We start from the raw sequence: 20,210 nt of genomic DNA, 5'->3' as shown, positions 1-20,210 counted from the left end.
TCTGGGCACTCACTGGTCTGTATGTCTGTGTGACTGGATCTTCAGCAGTCATTTTCTTAGTGACTGCCATCAACCTCCACCAGCCTAGTTTTGCCTTCACAGCCAATGGTTGCCAGATGTTGTGAACCATTTTCTAGCCCTGTGTGTCTGGGGTCTTATTCACTTCAACCTACACTGTCAGCACCATTGTTACACATCCAAGTTAAAATCATGTGGTTAATGATCATGTGTCTGCAAAACCTCAATCCGTGCAACCTGGCTACACAACCAACGAGTGATGTGATGCTGGTGACATTTCCGTCTTTAGCCTGTGGTAAAAACATTGTGGGGATTGGGATCGATTGATGATTTCTAGTAAATGTTGCAGCATTTTTATCAGAATCGTCATCACTTATGAATATGCCTTTTTGGTGGCTCTTTTAAAAAAAAAAAAAAAAAAAGCATTGTTACTAAACCACAATAATTCAAAGGGCGGACACAGTTTGACGTCTTCAAATGAAAAATTCATAGAACATAAACAGATTTCAATGATCTATCTTTGTCAGTCTAGAGGTTTTAATACTTTTGGATGCAAAAATGTTTGGTGGTTTTCTCATGCTGTCACAAGTGGTTTATAGCCAATTTATAGAGTTTTAATAATCTGGTCTTGTACCAAAAGGATGGCATAAATTCAGTAAGTAAAAAAACAGACTTTCCTTGCCTAAAATCACCTGGCAGATTGCCTCAGGGTCAGCCGCAGGCCATCAATATGTTCGGTGCAGTCATGATCCCTGCACGATGTCCAATTGCATCTTAGTGTGACTACAACCATAAAGAAGGAGCTAACTGAATCACTGCCTTACGGAAAACTGAATTAGAGCCCACAAACATGTATTTTCCAGAGGAGCAGCCCAAAGCAGATGAAGGTGTGTGTAGAGAGACATCTCGTAGGCGGTGCATCCTCTGCCTTGTCATTATACCGACCAGCTCCATCAACGACATGCAGAACTATCATAATTTCATCCAGTGAAGGAAATGATAACAGTATGGAGTGTGTTTTAGTAGATTCTGGGCATGAAGCAACAAACACTTGACATCTGGTCTTGTTCTGTAGTTACGACAATCAAACATCTGGAGGCTCCAGTAGCTACTGTTGTGAAGGAGACAAATGGGTCACAGTCTCCTCTTAAACTCAAATCTGTGGACCAGATGTCTGGGTCAACTGCAAAAAGGCTTTTAGAGATGTCAAGAGCTGCTTTACTTTCACTGTTCACTTGGCTAGAATAGCAAAGAGCTGAATGGATTACAAAAAAGAGAAATGAGAGAGCGACAGACCTGCAGTTTACATGGAAATAATATGCTGATTATTGACCCAGATACAAGGATTCAGTCTGTTATGGTGGGAAGAGTTTGTGTCACCACAGAGGGAGAACAAGGCGTGTTCGGTCTGAAAGGCAACGTGACGTCAGAGCTGGAAACTGGCTGATTGAGGGAAACTTGACTTATGAACGCTGCTTTGTTTTAAAGAGGGGCTGACTGGATGCTGCTGCTGCTGCTGGGATACAAAATGGGTGCGGTGCAGGAAGTGTATCTAGTTGTGCCAATACCATCATTGTTTCAGAAATAAACATGCAACATTTATTAATAAGAGATGGGGTTTTAAATCTTTGGAAGAGGAAATCAGCAGGATGACCAACATAAAACAACGATAGCAATCTGTGGTAGGTCCGTCCAAACGGCCCAGACTCTCTCACAGATTGGTTTAGTTGTAGCCGACATGACGGAAGGAGAGCCTTTGGTCAACAGGATGCATCTAAAAGAAGTGAAAGTCTTAACAGGGTTTCTGTAGGTGCCCTACTGGAGCTGACCCTTCCATCACTCTTGCAGGTCTCATGAAGTGCTGGGACCATTGTGAAGTTGTTTCGCAGTCAGAATCACCCCCTAAGCTAATAAAGTAATCTATTTGCTTTTTCACTTCAATTATATTGGAATTTCAAAGAAATCCAAAATCAAGAAACCCTTGTGCAACTTTTGCCAAGAGAGAAAAATCAGTACTCGTGCCCTTTATTACTGAAGAAAAAGTCCCTATTAATATGCACTCTGCCTTTACAAACATTTCGGAAAGAATGGGTCATCCCAAAGGGCTGCAGGCACGATGACCGAGTAGTCAGTAGTCATTCCTCTTACTTATCTGAACTCTGCTTAAAATCCACCATTTGCGGCATATACATAGTTGGTGTATTGTACCAACAGAAATGTACATCACTTGGACCTGAGCACGCCCTAGTGGACTTGCGGATGCGAAAAGTATCATAATTTTTTTCAGGATGCTGCAGTAAGCCAGTTGGTGAAATTTCTTCCATCCTACATATTCAGTGATCGGCAGTAAGTAGTACTACTGCAAACTGGATGTGTTCAGGAATTCTCAGCAACTACATAAAGTTACAGAGTGGGGTGTGTAACAGTTTCCAACACTCTGCAGACTCGGGAACTGCAGCGCTCCAAACCACCTCTGCTATTAACATCAGCACAGAAACTGGAAGCAGCTCCTGCAGGTGGCCCAGTACTTTGGTGAATATAAGTTATACGGACACAGATTTCCTGTGTTCAATCTCAGCTTCTGAGGTAACTGGGTTTAGCCGAAGGAAATGAGAAGTTGAGGGCGTGTAATAAGAACCTGTACAAAGTCGTAATCAAGTCATCTTGTATAAACTTCATGAAGTAATAGTCCTGACGAGTTTGAGAGTCGGTAAACAGTCTGTATTTTGACCTTGCATTTGGAGTGGCAACGTCCAACAAACCATAATGTTAACGCTCTTAAGGAAACCTAAGGAAGCAGGACACGGTGAGGTATTTAAGAGATCACAGATGGATGAGATCTGACAGAAGTGGAGTCAGTGGGAAGAAGTCATTATTTGATGCCACCATCTGTGGACAGCGTCTGCCCTCTCTCCTTTATTCAGCAGGATCTCTTCAGCTTCAGATCCACCGTTGGAGCGGCTTCGGCTCTCCATGTTCAAAACTCAAGTGCCGCAGTTCCCCCACGACTTTGCTAAATTCACTTTGTGGCTTTTTGAACCTGGACATGGGGGAGGAAAAAAAAGGCAAGGAGCACGAAAGGGAGTGGAGGGTGAGGGGGTGGGATGGTTTGAAGAAAACAACCAGGCCTCAGAAAACTTTTGGAAAACAGCGTCACAACCAAAGAGGCATAATGCCTCATTGTGGAGGCTGAATGTGCATGATTGTGTGTGTTTGCTGGAGAATCTGGAAGGAAGAGGGAGGGGGAGGCGGGACGCATGTGATGTTTGAATTCAACCTGATTGTGAATTTTCAAAAAATAAAACTTTTTTTTTTTCTGTACACAACAAGATGCGATTGAGGTGAATTTTGTTATTTATGACACAGGAAGTGGCATCTGGCGGCAAAAACCCTGCACAGAGGTGACTGTGTGTCACCGTGAGTGAGAGCGCGCACAAACACTTAAACGCTTGAGTTCTTGCCAAATGTGATAACATGTTACCTAACCTCAGTGTGATGCATCATGTGATGGCGGATTCAGTGCTGGTGTTGGCGGCAGGATACCTCTTTGTGTGTATGTGTTTGTTCAGCTCTCAGCTTTTGCTTGTCATATGCTTCATGCTTTCCTGCTGCCTTCAGGAAGCAGCTTTCAGGACGGCCTGATGGGTTTCCTGGCAGGACCCTCTACCCCCCTCCCAGTTCCTACTGGGAGACAATAGGAGGTCTCACAGGGCATGGAGGTGTGCGGTGGTGGGAATTTATTGGGGGAGTAGTGGGCTTCCCTTCAGGAAACTGTAGACTTATCCAAGCAGCAGAGAGGCCTCTTGTGTGTGGATGTGTTGAGCTTCATTTTAGTTTCTGTTCAGCCTAAATGTCCTCATGAGGATGAGGACTCCTGTGAAAGAGATTAAGCTCAGGATTAGCAACTGGCTTTAAGTTTCAGATTATCAGATTGGAAGTAAAGATTCTGAAAACTGACCTGTAAACTCTCTAAATGCAGAGTTGATTCTTAAATGGTAATTACAGAAACTCTCACCTCTATTTCAGAAGCTTAAGTTTTTATTAATGTCCCATGAGCTTTGTTTAAAGACATGGTGTGTAAAATCTCATCGCTAGATGTCAGTAGATTGGAAGTTGCTGTTAGCCACTCTTAGCTGCTGTTAGTGATTGTTTTGTTTTTGTTTGTTTGAAATGGCTCTAACATTGTTAGATGCTTAGTAAATAAATTATATGATGTGAGAATGTAATCAAAATGTTTTTCAGAGGGAAAGTGTGATTATAGGATATTCAAACATAACATTAGCAGGTTTTAAGCTAATGTTAGCTTAAAACCTGCTATTGTTGTTTAACTGGCTTGTTGTCAGCTGTCCAGTGATGTCTAATCTGATAACAATTTGTCAAGTAATTTCTGCAAGTTTCTCACGTTTTAAAGCCCTGACTTCAGTTCATGAGATAAGGCTTAAAGTGAGGAGAAAAAGGATGAGGTGTTGATGAGAGTGGAGGAGGAGGGAAAAATAATGAGCCCTGGAAGATGGCTGCCCCTCCTCGAACCTGGTCTGCTGGTGGTTTCTACCTGTTAAAAGGGATATTTTCCTTCCCACTGTTGCCAAGTGTTGGCTCTTAGGCGCTTGTCTGTTTGTTGGGGTTTTCTCTTTATTATTGTAGAGCCTGTACCTTACAATATAAAGCAGCGTGAGGTGACCGTTGTTGTTATTTGGTGCTAAAAATAGACTAATGAAGATTGCTGACAAAATCATGCAGGATGATTCAATTATTATATTCATGGATGTACAGAAAGTGTATTAGTTACCTTCAAACAAGAAGGTAAATAAATTCTAAGCAGCTCTTTTACTCTAGACTATTCTAGCTGTGCGTCTGGAAATGCAAGTTCTTTTGAATCTACAAATGCCTGTAATGCAGTGTAAAAATGCACAGATTATTGGATCAAAACTTAATCCAAACCTCATGAAAGTTAAATTATATAATGATAAGTGTATGGTATCCATTCTGGGGTGGATGAGTGTGTGTCTGGTTTGTATCTTTGCTTCTATTAGTCTGTACGTGTTCACATTTCTGAATGAGTTTTTTTTTTCTCATGCAAATCAGTCAGACTGTACAAGCTACTGTCAGGGAGAGGATGTTGGCTTTCGTCCCCCTCTCCCCCTCATCATCAGTCTAGTCGTGTCTCCTCGTCTCTCTCCCTTTTTCTCTCACAGGCCTCCCTTCTCAGGAAAAGGGTGGCGTTGGGGATGAGGTCATTCTTTCAAAACATGGCCCCGATTCTCCAACCAACATGTTTCCTCCTCCATGATCTGGACTGACCAGTGTTCCAGTCCTCGTTAATAACACATCTATGAGTGTGTGCTGGGATTACAGGATACCTCTCCTCTCATGTTCCATGTTTTTTGAGGGGGAAAAAATGCAGCAATATTATTCTGTATTTTCCATTTTTGTTGTAGCTTAAAGGTAACTAACATGCTGGGTTGTGTATCCAGTGCAAAGAAGCTCTGACTGATGCAATAAAGCAATTTTGGGAAAGTATACGATTTTAATCATTACTTTGCTAAGTGGTTACAACTTGAGTGCTAGTTTTTTCATTCAGTTAAATTCAATTACATTTGATTTATATAGCTCCAAATATGCGCTTTATATTGTAAGCTAAAGATTTGTAACACAGAGAAAACCCCTAAAATCAAACAACTCCCTATGAGCAAGTAGTTGACGACAGTGGGAAGGAAAACGTCCTTTTTAGCAGGAAGAAACAATCAAACCAAACTCGGGGAGGGGCAACCATCTGTCATGACTGTTTGGGGGTATATGCTTATGCTTGCAACTTTGTGCATACATTTTTGCAGGTGATAGATTTCAGGTGTGTTTAGTGGTATGACTGTATGATGGATGTTTATTTTTACTTTTGAATGTCTTAGAATCAAGCTGTTGTTGTTCTAACATATAGACATATTTTGTACCACATCCTATGGATGTACAGTGGATATTCTGATGATTTTGAGTCTTTCATCGTTTACACTGGCTGGCTCTGAGGGTGTCCCAGACTCGCTGCAGTAGTGTTCTGGATAATGGCCGTCCCCACTCAGAAAATACAGGTGGTGATGTAGAGGTTTTGTCTGAGTGGTCCAAGAGAGTGGACCATCTCCATCTCTTGGAGCCTGTACTCATATATCAATCATGATGCTGGTGTCTTCCACTCAGTCATGTCAGCATTACAAAAATCAAGAAATGCACAACAAGCTGTAATGATACCAAAGTGTAGCTTGTGCCAGCAGACAACAGCAGCTGAACAGGTCTTTATGTTTCAAATATATTCAGTAAAAGTAACATAATACATATATTGTAGCACCAGCTGGTGGCTACTTGGACACATTACATGACTGTGTTCTGTAGCTGTTGCACAAAGCTGGCCAAAAAACCCTGTAGTTTACTAGTGCTGATCTGGATTCAAACCAGGAGACAAAACACAATCCTGAAATCAAAAGCTCATGAACTGCACTGCTAGTGTACCCACCGATGCTACCATTACCTGAGCCAGCCTCTTCCAAATTACAGCACACAATGTTCATACTTACCAAAAGTATTAGACTCTTTGGTTAAAGATACACGAGTCAAAATTTGTCAAAAGCACCCACAAATACAGGCAGTTGGAGCATTTAATTAATTTCCGCTTACAGGTGTTTTACTTTTTAAGCGTTTAGTTTCTGTGCACCAGAATAGAGCTCCAGTAGCTATGACTGCAGTTCAGCACCAAATTTTAAGAATTTGTTAAAAACACAGTTTGTTGACATGGGAAGTACTGGAGCTGCTCAGCCACAGAAACCCATTCCACTGAAGCTCCCAGTGTGCAGTTTCTGTGCTGATGTTAATACCAGAGGAGGTTTGGAGCGCTGCAGTTATTGAGTTTTCAGAGCGTTGGTTACAAAGTATGTGCCTCAGCTCTTGGCGATGTGCTGTAACTTGATGTAGTCTGACACTTTGCGGCTGAGTTGCTGTAAATCCTAAACAATTCCATTTTGTAGTAATACTCCTTATGCCTTGCAACAAAGCTGACTTTGTTGCAAGGCATGTCATTACAGTACCATGATTTAATTCAGTGAATTCTCTAGAATGACTCATTGTTTCAGGAATGTGTGTAAAAGCAGACTGCGTGGTGCTTGATTTTATAAACCTGAATTCAGAGATTGAAGGATGTGACCCTCAGTTTGTGATGTTTTGTGAATGAATTGACAAGTTTGTTCACTGAAACTTGTAGTGTGACATTTGAGATGTGTTGTATTGTTTTAAAACTTTTACATTCAGACAAGCAATAATCAAAAATTAACCAAACCAACAACAACAAAAAACATTTATCTAAAATAAATTAATGGTAGGACCTAGGATGCTGCATTGCATGTGTTGAGAAGGTTACTTTTGGAAAGTAATAGATTACTTTAGATAAGCTAATAGATCATTTCCACAGCCTGTCTTTATCCTGTCTTTCTTCTCACACCACAACCTGTCGTAGCAGACAGCCGCCCCTCCCTGAGCCTGGTTCTGTCGGCGGTTTCTTCCTGTTAAAAGGGAGTTTTTCCTTCCCACTGTCGCCAAAGTGCTTGCTCATACGATTGTTGGGTTTTTCTCTGTATGTATTATTGTAGGGTCTACCTTACAATATAAAGCATATATTTGTTGTGATTTGGCGCTGTATAAATAAAATTGAATTGAATAGATTAGATTAATAATCCCCTGTGAAAATGGATTTAATTATTTTGGAGTAATTAACAGCTAATACATTTGATCACTTGTTTAAGTAATGCCTTATTTAAACAGGAAGTTCCTCTCTCGGTTGTAGTTTCAAATGTTAAAACAAAACCATTTCATAAACAAAATACTGCTGAATTTCCTGCACTGAAACACATTCTTGTCTGCCGTGCTCGTGACCAGCTGGCCACGTTCTCAGACTCCGGTTTCAGAGCAGTGGGCACCAATTTCATTGGCAGATGTGAAATTCGAAGAAGACAAAAGAACAAAAGCAATGCACTAAACTGCACAAACAACAACAACAACAAAAAAAACCCTAAAAGCTATCAGTGGTGTGAAAACAATCACTTTTGAGCTGTTTAAAACAGTGTCACAGCTGTATATCTTTGTGTATACGGTGTGTTTTGTGCCAGCCTCAGACTCTGCGTGTGTGTTTGAGAGTGTGAAAGACTTGACAGCGGGGCTCTCAGCTGGTTAGGGCTCGGGGTGTAGAGGGAAGGAATGCAGCTTCTTTCCGCAGTCTGTAATTTGCTGTCATCAAATCAGAGAGAAAAACAGCAACACATGAGAGGAGCTGAGGGAAATGTGTGTGTGTGTGTGTGTGTGTGTGTGTGTGTGTCTTGTGGGTAGCTGGGGGTGAGAAGAAGGGAAAAGTCATGTGAGAAGGGTTAAGATGAGGAAGACAAGAGCTGGGAAATGAAGAGGAGCAGGGAGGAAATGAAGGGAGCTGTGGAGGAAGAAGTGAGAAATGAGAAAGAGGAGACTCGCCCGTTGACTCTTTTAACAATCTAATGAACTTGCAGCGCGATGGGTGACTCTCTTTAATGAGTAATGCCTCAGCATGTCTCAGCATTCAATGTGGTGTTGATTTTCGGGAGTAAAAGCCTCCTTTTTTTGTTTTTCTTTCTGAATGGCGCCTCTTACAGCAGCTGCTTGTTTACAGTATTTTCTTCAGTTTGTTTTCTGTGTTGCTCTGTATGGTAAACAAATTATCTGAAGTGGAAGCATTTCTGAAGGAATTGTATTAACATGGTTGCGTCACTAGCGTCAGCCTTGAGCTGTTAAGCCAACAATTTAATCATGGAAAATGCACTATTTTCAAGGAGTGTCCTTTCTTCTATTCAGCAAGTTAAAACGGCCCTACTGAAACTGTAATCCAACAGCTTCACATTAGTAAATATGGACATAATACCACTGTCTGCAAGGAGGAGGAAAATATACAACACACAGCACTGTGACTCATACCTAACTGGATTCAATAACCACAGGCTAACTGAACCTTACTAAAGCAAACAACACTGAGACTCAATTTGTGAACTGCAGACAAGTGCTCAGACAAAAACTGTAGGTAGGATTACATGTTTCTAAAAGTGACCGCTGAATCGAGATTTCTGTGACTCAAAACTCAAAGTACTGCTCTCTGCTTTGGTCGAGGCCACATCTTTAAAAAGCTTTTGTGTGGCTTTTGTCCGATTGGCACAGACACTGCAGCGTTGTGTTTGCTGTGGTCTGAGAGTCAAATGTGGCTGAAACACTGAGGGGAACCTGAAGCCCGTACTACTTAGCCAGGTAACTTAAGAAGTTCATACATTAAAGTCTCTCTAAAGTCTTTTGTTTTTTCCTAACTTTTTTCTTTCTAGACTAAATATTCTAACATATTACAGAGTTAGTTAATAATGTATAACAAAATAGCTCAAATGGCTCTGCTTGTAAATATCCCAGTATATTGCACAAATTGGATATATATGTGGTTAACACTGAGGTGCCCCTCTTATCATGTGGTACTTTATTTTTTCTGTAGAGGATGTGTATACTTGTGCATTATATGGCGGCGTTCTACGGGCAGGAATGATTTCCTGTGTCGTTCAGTGATGCATTTGGGTAATCTTGGTCTCTCACTGAACGCGCTCCTGTGATTGGCCAGCACGTCATGGTGTGGGTGGGAGGTGTTGTCCAGCATTGTCCTTATTTTGGACAACATCAGCCTCTCTGACATCACCTCAAGGGAGTCCAGCTCCATCGCCACAGCATTACTGGCCTTGTGGATCAGTTTGAGTCTGTTGGCATCTGCGATCCTCAACCTGCCACAACAGACTCACAGAGAATCTTGAACATTGTCTGACAGATGTTAAGACGTCAGCCGCTTCAGAAAACAGAGTGTAGAGTGCAGTGGTGTTTATTGTCAATATGTACTCTGTTGTATTTATGAACCTCAAACAGGAAATTTGTTCATACTTGTCTAAGGCGGGTTACCTCTGTAACCTCTGTACAGTCTATGAACTAACCTTCGTAAGTGACCAGCGTCATTGCCCACGTATATTATACATGTTCATAACCATGCGGTCAGTTTAAATGCATTATATGCCTTACACTGAGGCGATGTTTGCTGATAAATGATCTCACTGACGGATTCAAAAACTGCGGGTTTCCAGGAATTCACAGGAGGAATTGGCGGTGCTGAACAGGCCAATTACAGGAGTGGCGGGCTGTGTTGAGCCAATGCTGACGTGCTGCTGGTAGACCTGTCCATGTTTGCGACTGCTCAGATGCCAATGCCAAATTTCTTTCATGGCAATGAGCTTGTAGCTAGATTAACAAACCCTGGATTAACTATTGATAACCGCTTTCGTGTGACTGCTTAGCCTGATTGCGGATGTTGGGGAAAGTGAAGCCTGATAAGGAAAAAAAAGATATCCCGGGTATGTTGATCTTGCTTTGTAGTACAGGACCCAAAGCAGTGGGTGATATGAAACGTTTATCAGTACTGCATTCTTTCTTTTCTTTGCACTAAAGGTTCTTACTATCAAGTCAGAGACAACAACCTCTGACAAGATTTGGAATAATTAGTCAGCAGCCTGTACGAATGTTTACGGGCTTTTCTGTGACAGTAAAAAGTGTGTGTGTGTGTGTGTGTTATAGTCTGAGCTGTCAGATGATGTGTGTGTGTGTTTATAGGTTATCAGCAGTCAGCCAGCTAGAAGGACGACTGGCGTGCTTCAACAGCGTGTGTTAGGAATGTGCTTGAGGCTATGGGAAAACATGCGTGTGTGTGTGTTGTGCATGGCTACAACAGTGTGTGTTGTAAACTAAATGAATGACTACGTGTATTCTAAAGTTTTGATTGTGTGTATGTGGGTCAGGTTGCTGTATTCAACTTCCTGTATCCCTTCTTTGCTTTAAATCTGAAACACACCAAAACAAGGTTTGTGCCAGTAACACTGACCCACTCAGACACCAGCCACTATCACTTGTGATAGTGGCATGTGCTTCAGTGCCGGTAGACATAAACACTGGGACAAAGTGGGATTACATGACTTACTTCTCACTTCTCTAAGAGCGAGGAAGCAAAGGTGTATCCAATGTGCACGTCTTTTGCTGTGTTTTTATGTATATGCTGCGCCTCAACATGTCATAGTTTATTCATGCAGTAGCACAGTGAGATGCAATATAATGGATAATCTGATTGGTGTAAATTTAACACTGTAGATTGTGCAGGCCAATTTAGTGCAACATGTTGTAGGTAATAACGATGCAAGTAGGTAAATGGTCTGAGAAGTAACGTATACACTGATGCATACATGCATTAGGTTTAAAAAAATAATAGTAAATATTAAAAGTAATAACAGTAATACAGCTATTGGTAATTATTAACTTACTAATCTAACAGTGTTATATGTAAAACTTTCACCAGACTATTAGTGATTGTAATCCATCTATGTATGAATGATGGGCAACAAAATTTTTGACATTTTCATACCAGTGTGAAGGCTTTAATGAAATTTCATTTCATTTATATGGCAGAAACACTGCTAACTGATCAACAATGAAAACCCCCCGAAATGGATGGATAAATAAAATGCACGAACGAACAAAGAGATGCAAGTGAAGGAAGTGAGGGGACATGTTGGTATACTAAAAAACAATCGTAGACATGGACTCAAAGCCATCCTCAACTGTTTGACATTAACTCATCAGACTGTAATCAGAGTTGGCTTTCTCCACAGAACAACTTTTGAATTTTATAATAGTTTATTGTTTCGTGTAAAATCTCTAATTTCTGTGCGCATCAGTTGGTGGTGAGCTTAGCCGGTTTCTAGTCTAAAAGCGAACTCTTTCTGCAATGCAAATTCTTATTGCATCACTAATTATCTCTTTGTTTGAAATGAATGTTTAAAACTAGTTTTTCTTTTTGCCTTGACTATTTATTGGTGGGAAGTAGCAACATCCTGTAGTATTGTAGTGACAGAGAGTGAGCCAAACAACTCGAGGCTTGAAAACAAAAAATCCACTTCCTGTATGGCATTCCTGCTCTTTCTGTCTCCTTTCCTGCCTGCTTCACTGTCCTATTCAGCAAGAAAGGTTGAAATGCCCAAAAACAAACCAAAAAGAAAATACCTGCGAGAGAGTGCATTCTGATCTGTATCATAGCGGTGTGTGTGGTAGATTAACAGGAAAAAAGACAAAGCTGTAGAACAGCTTCCTCGGTATTGACCCACCATTTTTCCCAGTAGGCTCTCACTGAAGGTTGTGTGTGGCATTTGGTCACTGTAAAAACCAGATGTGATGATTCACATCATTTTCATCTTCAGCAAACTGATACAGAAATGTTGACTCATCAGTTTATTCAGTTCTCCTCTGTTGTGACAGAAGTTATTTATGATGATAATTGATGTCTGTTTCACAGGGCTGTGTGAAGCAGGGAGGACGAACGACCTGAGCTCCAGCTGCATGAATTAATCAGTGAGTGGCTGACAGAGATGAACCTCTTTAACACACTGTTTTAAGCTTCACTTTTACGTTTTTCCTTTGTAATTGGTGTCCAAAATTCAGAGTTTTCCACATGCTGTTTGGACCTAGGAGCTTTTCTGCAGCACAGGAAGCATTTTATATTTCCTGAAGAAGAATCAGTTAGTAACAGCAGAGACAGCTACTGTGGCCAAACAAAGAAACCTCTCTTAAAAAGGCTGACTAACAGCAACTAACTACGAGATGGGTTTAACTGAATTAGTTAAAGTGAAAGATGGGGATTTGCAATCTTTTGAATTCAGTCACAGGTTGTTACATGTTCTTACAACCCATAAAAGACGATCCTCTGCGCTTGGTCTAAAAATTTTACCAATTAAGAAAAAAAAACAAAACATGGGAAAGTTTAAATTCTACTTGCAGAAACTTACTTCTGTGCAATACTTTATAGCTATAACATCTATATTATCATCTATAACAAATGCATTCATGTTGATCTGTTTTTTCTTTAAGCCAGGTGTTGATTCAAAGCTGTGTGCGTGCTGAAAGGTCCTCGTCCTGAAAAATGACTCAGTCTGTGCAAGTTAACCCAAAGCTGCCTGGTAAGAAACTCCATAAAGAAGTCTCTGTTATTGAAATTAAAGCTTACTGTCAAATGTAATTGTGTGTCCTGAAGATGTGAATATTTCTGTTTGTTACGCCTAGAGATGAGGTTTGGGGTTTGCAACATGTAGTTTTAGAAATATATCAAGTAATTTGTTTTGACCTGACAGGACGGTGATGAACTAACCACATTTAGATAATTAAGATGATATCAGAGTATCTGAGTTTGATGCATCTTTAAGACATCTAAATCAACTACAGTTGATAATGAAATAACGCTGAAAGTGTTAACCTTCGCCAATGCTGAAGCCAAAAAATTAGACATGGCTTTTTTTTCTCCTTTTCTTTCTTTCTTTCTTTTTTTTTTTTTTTGGCGAATACAACAGGAGTGCTTTTTGTTTCCTGTAAAGGTGTAATATTTTTGATGGTAGCCTGAGGGGTTTTAAATCTGTTAGTTATATGATGACACAGTGCTTTACAATCACACTCCTGGTTTGTTTATATAACTGTTGATCATGCATACCAGGATGATAAGGAAGTCGGTGAGGAAGCAGCTGGCAAAGACGGATATAGACAAAGGAAATAAACACATGCACATGTTTAAAAAGGAAACGCAATTCAACTCATTGCCAGGTCTCACTGAAATCAAATGTAATTTCTGTTTATAGAGATGCCCTCTGGAATTTCTTAAGTACCGATCACGTGTTGTCCATAACATGTCTTTCCCCTTTCAGATCTAGGCTCGCCTTTCCATTACCCCAGTCAAGAGGAGGCAGATCAGCAAGCTTCTTACTCTGTCCAGACTCCGTATGGATTTCAGCTGGATCTAGACTTTCTTAAATATGTAGAAGAGATAGAAAGTGGGCACAACCTCCGTCGCGCACCCATCAGTTCTCGGCGCTCTGGTCGGGGGCTAAAACTCTCCCAGAGGAGTCCGGGTGTGGGGGGGCGTACCAGTGGCTGGACGTCCACTGAGTCGCTCTCATCCCCGGTCAGCGAAGATGGCAGAGCTCCACCGCCACCACCGCCTCGTAACCGGCTTGGGTCAGCTCCCTGCGAGACAGTCTCCCTTTCCCCTGTAACTTTTCTCAACGTTCCTCCACTATCTGCTGGGGCAAAAGTGCCACCGCCTCCACCACAACGTAACCCCAGAGTTGAGCGGACTCTCCTGGAAACCAGCCGGAGGCTACAGCAGGAACAAACCCACCAGACCCAAAATGGCGCCCGCTTCCAGCTTGCAGATCCTCCCAAACCGCTCTTACCCTCTCCAGCCATGCAGCCTCTGCAAAGTAGTTGGACCAAACCCAGTCCTCAGACCTCTGGGCGCAGCACTCCAGCTGCTGGCACCACTGTGACCCCAATCCCACCCAGCCAACTGCAAACAGTTAGAGAGCAAATGGCAACAGCCTTGAAGCAGCTGAAGGAGATGGAAGAAAGGGTAAAAGGTGTTCCTGCACTTGAGAAAGAAGTGGCCAAGCTTCGTGCAGAGAAAGATATGCTCTTGTTAGCCCTGCAGGAGAAGAAGGCAGCCATGGACTTGGCCCAACAGAAGCAACAGTTTACAGAGACATCCACCCAAACCGTAGAGATCCTCCAAACTGAACACAGTCGATTGACTTCGCCGACCTCGACTGGACACAAAGGCTTTGTAAAATCTGGTGAGCTGAAAAGGCTGACAGAAAAGTTTGAAGGGAAAGAGGAGAAACCCCTCAAACTGTCAAGTAAGACTTTAGTAAATGCCCCTGAAAAAACAGTCATTCAGAAGAAGTCAGTGGCTGTAGGGGACGACATGCCGATGGCCTCAGTTGTTTTATACTACAGAGATGGTGTAAAAGATGCATGTGAGGGCACCAGAGTGAATGTTTGTGAGAAATGCACAGAAACAGAACCCCCCCTGGTTCAGGAGGAGGGAATACAAACCAGAGTGGAGACAGAAGAGGCTGAGGTTTGGGTCATGGAGTCACTACTTGGCCTGACCACAGAAGCACAGCGGGAGATAGACACCTTACAGGACACCATTAAATTCCAACAGGAGTCCATTGTGGCTCTAGAGGATCGGTTGAATGTTGCAGACAAAGACCTTGGAGTTCTTAGAGCGAAGATGGAGGAAAACATCTCCAAAATCACATTTGAGAAGGGGGTTCTTGCCAAACCTGTCATGACAAATGCCCAAGTAGAAACGCTAACTTCTGCATTAAAGCACACTGCAGTTTCTTGTCATCCGGAGGTGGCCGATGCATGTGTAGGTGAAGACGCAGAGTCAGATCAAAGTGAACAAAGCACCCAGACCGATGCATTAGAGACACTAGAAGAACGAGCTCCGGCTGCTCCGGTTGTACTCGTTAGCACCGGGTGTCAATGGGAGAACTTAAGCGAGGAAAAGACTGAAGAGCAAAAGGTTACTGTACCAAAGAGGAGACAGCTGACTATTGCTGAATACAAGGTCTCACCAGAAGAAGAAGAAGTAGTTGGAAAGGTTAAGAATGAAGGAGGAGATGAAAAAGAGAAGACTGCAGCCAGCAGTACCAAGACAGGTAAGTACTGTTTGGCTTTGCTGCTGATTTTATGAGCTGGGGTGAAATATTGGCTTGCAGTTAACATTAAGGATGCATGGATCCAACTTTGCCCAGTTCTGATTCGATCCAGACATCCTAACTTAAACCCAGTGATGCAGTAATGGCCTGTAATTATCACTGTTAGAACGAGGCTGAATCATTTATGTGCAAGGCAATGTCAGGCTCAGCATCACGAATTATTTAGTAAGATAATAAGTAACAAAAATAATAAATTCCCATTAGCAGTATTAATTTTGATTTTATTTTAAGTCATAATTTAGGCATCTAAATTCTTTTAGTTGAAAGTCGACACAAGATCATAGGACACACTTGCTACATGCAACATACCAATAGTGAGAGCGAGAGAAGGCGCTCTGTTGTCAATGCTCAGTTTTTCAGCTCACTTGATCACAATTTGCAGTTAAATTTAAAAACTCCTGCAAACATACAAATAAAGGTTGTTTGGATGGCTTGAGTCAGTTGGCTTCAAGCACTTGTTGCTTTTCTGCTAGCCTCTTTCAGGCTATGCTAGCTTAGCGAGTGTGCTGCTAGTGGGAGATGTAGTACTGAACTGAATGGCTCATCTGTGGATTGGTTGTCATCACTAATGCTGATTGACTGCAGCCTAACTGTGCTGCCTGCATCTCTCATTGAACCTTCTGCTTGTGTGTGAGACACGTTCTGCTCATGCACAAGCATTTTCACTATTTTTTTCCCTCTTTTATGGCAACAGGTTTGCTGAAATCAATCATGAAGAGGAAAGACGGGAATAACGCAGAGGAGAATCGCAGCAGCAGCAAGAAGAGCCTGCAGTTTGTTGGTATTCTAAATGGAGGGTGAGTTACTGTAATGTGAAACCAAATTTTTATTTTTACCTCTGCAAAAATAAAATAAGTGGCGACAAGTAGTCTCAAGGAGGGAAATGACACTTTGACCAGGTGACAGGTTTAACAAATGAGAAATAAAGAGCCAGAGATGAGATATTTGAGATATTTGGCTCTTCCAGGTATGAATCAACATCCAGTGAAGAAGAGGAGGAAGAAGAGGAGGAAGATGGGAGCTCTTCTGGAGAAAGTGTCGAAGGCGAGTGCTTGGACAGCACTGAAGAAGATGAGGCAGCTTTGGAGGAAGAAACGTCAGAGGAGGAGAGAAACGTTAACCTGGATGAGAGTGACACTGATGAGGAAACGCTGAGAGCTGCAAATTATTCATCTGATGGTGTGAAAGAAAAGTGGGTTGTTATGAAAATGAAAGTAAATGTAGTTTTGTTGACTTAGAGTGTAATGTATGGAGGGAACAAAAGGCCTTATCCTCTAAATGTGATTTTATTTCTGTGTTTCAACTTCACACGTTTCTCTGCTTTGTCACAGATTTGAGTTGAGCTCAAAAATGCGAGAAGCCTGTCTCATTCTGAAGAACCACCTAAACGATGACCTCAAAACACTGAAGAGTAAGGAAGTGGTGCGTCCCTGCTTTCCTCTTTTTTAATTTTACCTCCAGGGGACATGCGTAATGCTTTCCCCTGCAGTGAGGCAATATTTAATCATGCAAAAGTGTTTAAAATCAAACTTTTTGCTCCTTCTCTTGATTATATACAAAAATATTCTGAGAAAGTGCCAAATGTGTCTTGAATTAGTGATTCATGACTGCCTGGTAGGAACTCTGGGGGGTAAACTGTTAACCTCATCACTGCTAAAGTGTGCCTTGTAGAAAAACAGCCATCATGTAAAGAAAAACTCATTCACTGGGTCTAACTGGCTACTAAAAACTTGAGACAAAAGCAGTTTTACTTGTGTCTATACTGTATGCCGATCTACTTCAGGCACTTGTCTGCAGTTTATAAGTATATATCACTTCCCGTCCTCACCTCCAGCTCTCCAGCACACACACTGTCCAACTAGAGTGGTTTCGTATCTCCAGCGCGAAGATGGCTCAGCCGCCGCGGGTCTCCGACTACCTGATGGCGTTCTCCGAGGTGTCATCAATGCTGCTGGAGCACGTAGTCAACATGACAGATGGCAATGGGAATACAGCTCTTCACTACAGCGTCTCTCACTCTAACTTTGGTGTGGTGGAGCTGCTGCTGGACACAGGTTAGCAGTAGCTTTCAGAGAAGGATAATCCTGACTTGAATTTAATGTTTGCGCACTGTTACTATCTTGATTTGAGGTTTGATAAGATCAGGCAACATGTGGTTCTGTGTCCACTTTATGCTAGGAAGGATCAGCCGTTTTCGGTTTTTGGAGTTTATAATTCCTGTCGACCTTATCACCATGCCTCATGGGAAGACAAACAAAAAACAGCACACACTTAATGTGCAGCCAAAGGAAGTAAACAATGAAATGAAACCTGCTTTTTCAGTGAGTGTAGCACTATCCTTTTGTTTAATAAACTAACAGTCAAGGAGAACTTTCTTGTTTGCACTGTGGGACTGTGTATACATTTAAAATAATGAATGTTTGAGGCAGATATAAAGGGGAATTTAAAATGGACGGTAACGCTCATTTCTAGCTCCTTGTGTTTATTGTGCTAGAGTAGCTTTGCATAATTCATATCTTAAAATAGTTGTAAATATTATATTGGACCTCAGGGACAGCCCTTCAGATCATCCAATGTATAACTCAAACTGATGGCGTGTGCACTGCAAGTGTTTAACTCTTCTCGCTTGAAGGCGAGCTTCCTTTACAACGCGCTTGCTTATGATTGGCGGGTCCTTGCAAACCTTCTGTTTGCAAGGACCAGCCAATCATCTGGAGCAGCCTTGAACATCTGGAGCCATCTGGCTGCAGCCATCTGGCCGCCCCTGAGCCTGAAAGTGACGGCCTCCCAGGCTCAGGGAGGGGCAGCCATCTGCTGCGACTCCAACTGGCCCCTCCCTGAGCCTGGTTCTGCCGGAGGTTTCTTCCTGTTAAAAGGGAGTTTTTCCAACTGTCGCCAAAGTGATTGCTCAGGGGGTCATATGATTTTTGGGTTTTCTCTGTATGTATTATTGTAGGGTCTACCTTACAATATAAAGCACCTTGAGGCGACTGTTGTTGTGATTTGGCGCTGTATAAATAAAACAGAACTGAATTAAACAGCAAGAGGGTGGGTCTGCTGTGCGCACAGCCAGAGTTGACCCTCTTAAGAATATACCATCTCTACATAATCATGCAGAGCCAAGAGTATCAATAAATAAATAATACTGACAGTTGACAGCCTCCTAATAGATGGACCTGTGGTATCTTGAAAATCCTATGTTGTCTCGTTCTGAGTTATTGTGATCACAAAGTTGGTTACTTGCACACACCTAATTTTTTTAAAGACTTTCGCCATGTGTATATAGTCAAGTCATCTTTATTTATATAGCACATATAAAAGACATCAAGTCTCAGCCAAAGTGCTGATATAAATTGAACATATTATGCTTTTCTTAATCTGATGATATCTTTTTAAAGAAATGGTAATCAGAATACCACCACAACAAAACTCATTTTTACTCAGTCACGAGCAACAAATGTATTTAAAGCGCCATCTTTGGAATATATTGTTACTTTTTATACACTATTTACATAGTGACAGCATTTCATTGGCATTTCAGTGTTATTTACTGGTCAACTAACCTAATACCTGCTGACGGTCCTGTCCTAACGCTTCAATAAGTGATAAGCATATCTCCTACAGGTGTGTGCTCTGTGGATAAGCAGAACAAGGCGGGCTACACAGCCATCATGTTGGCTGCTCTGTCAACTGTGAAGAAGGAGGAGGACATGGTTGTGGTCAAGAAGCTCTTCAGTCAGGGCAATGTCAACGCCAAGGCCAGCCAGGCAAGTCATCAGCAGTTCATCATCCAGCTCTTAAAGTGGACAAACATGCCACATGAATGTGCAGATATTTGGAAGCAGCCATTTCTTTCGTATGCTAGTAGTTTATATCCTGTATTTCTCATTTATTTTGTTCGTTTTATTTTGAAATTCCACAAGATTTGATGGGAACAAAAAGTTTTAGTACTCATGTGACTTTAACATGCCAATACTAGTTATTTTTATAATAAAAACAACCTCAGCCCTGGAGAAATGCGAATGAGCAACATGTCTAGAAATGCACACAAAGAGCTTCTGTGTTATTAAAAAATAATGTTATGAGTGAATTTGTTTTTAGACTACTGTAATTTCTTTATTTCCTGTTTATTTCGAGGTGGAGCTGCGTTATTGTAATAAACTACTATACTGCATTTAAATCTGGAAACCTGAGGTGTGATTGGGCATATCTCAGATTAGATTTAGCAAATGTGGAGCCTAACATGACACAGAAGCCACTCACGAGAACCTGTTGACTTGAAGTGTTCTTCATTCCCCGGCTGATCTAATCAGGCTGAGTAGTGTATGTGTTTTGACACAGCGCCTGATGGGTTTTTCCACTGCCAAGTCATAGGACCGAATTTATAGCATCACTGTCTATAAAACCAATTACTGCTGCTTGTTATTGTTGCTGTGGGTAATTAAGCACAAGTCACGCAATGCAGTTTTCGGGTAAGGACTTCAGACTATATTTTTTTGCTATATTTACATTTTGGATCAG

At 41.6% G+C, this 20,210-nt stretch overlaps 1 protein-coding gene across 3 annotated transcripts in view; it reads left to right on the top strand.

Moving 5' to 3' along the window:
- Window positions 1–20,210, top strand: part of kank3 (KN motif and ankyrin repeat domains 3) — a 35,409-nt gene that overhangs the window by 9,506 nt on the left and 5,693 nt on the right. The window contains exons 1-9 of one of the 3 annotated variants that reach the window (XM_084953095.1): window positions 7,775–9,318; window positions 12,434–12,489; window positions 13,006–13,094; window positions 13,830–15,629; window positions 16,384–16,486; window positions 16,657–16,881; window positions 17,021–17,111; window positions 17,524–17,743; window positions 19,314–19,460. In XM_084953095.1, coding sequence (XP_084809221.1) covers window positions 13,058–13,094; window positions 13,830–15,629; window positions 16,384–16,486; window positions 16,657–16,881; window positions 17,021–17,111; window positions 17,524–17,743; window positions 19,314–19,460 — 2,623 coding nt within the window. In that variant the 5' untranslated portion in view covers window positions 7,775–9,318; window positions 12,434–12,489; window positions 13,006–13,057. Of the gene's footprint in view, window positions 1–7,774; window positions 9,319–12,433; window positions 12,490–13,005; window positions 13,095–13,829; window positions 15,630–16,383; window positions 16,487–16,656; window positions 16,882–17,020; window positions 17,112–17,523; window positions 17,744–19,313; window positions 19,461–20,210 lie in introns of those variants that run through there. The other 2 variants (XM_084953096.1, XM_084953094.1) reach the window with 2 other exon arrangements.

The sequence above is a fragment of the Perissodus microlepis genome, chromosome 15 (assembly GCF_051167445.1).
Source record: "Perissodus microlepis isolate ML-2025 ecotype Zambia chromosome 15, ASM5116744v1, whole genome shotgun sequence".
In the NCBI taxonomy this organism is placed as follows: Eukaryota; Metazoa; Chordata; class Actinopteri; order Cichliformes; family Cichlidae; genus Perissodus; species Perissodus microlepis.
This window is presented reverse-complemented; position numbering and strand designations above follow the sequence as displayed.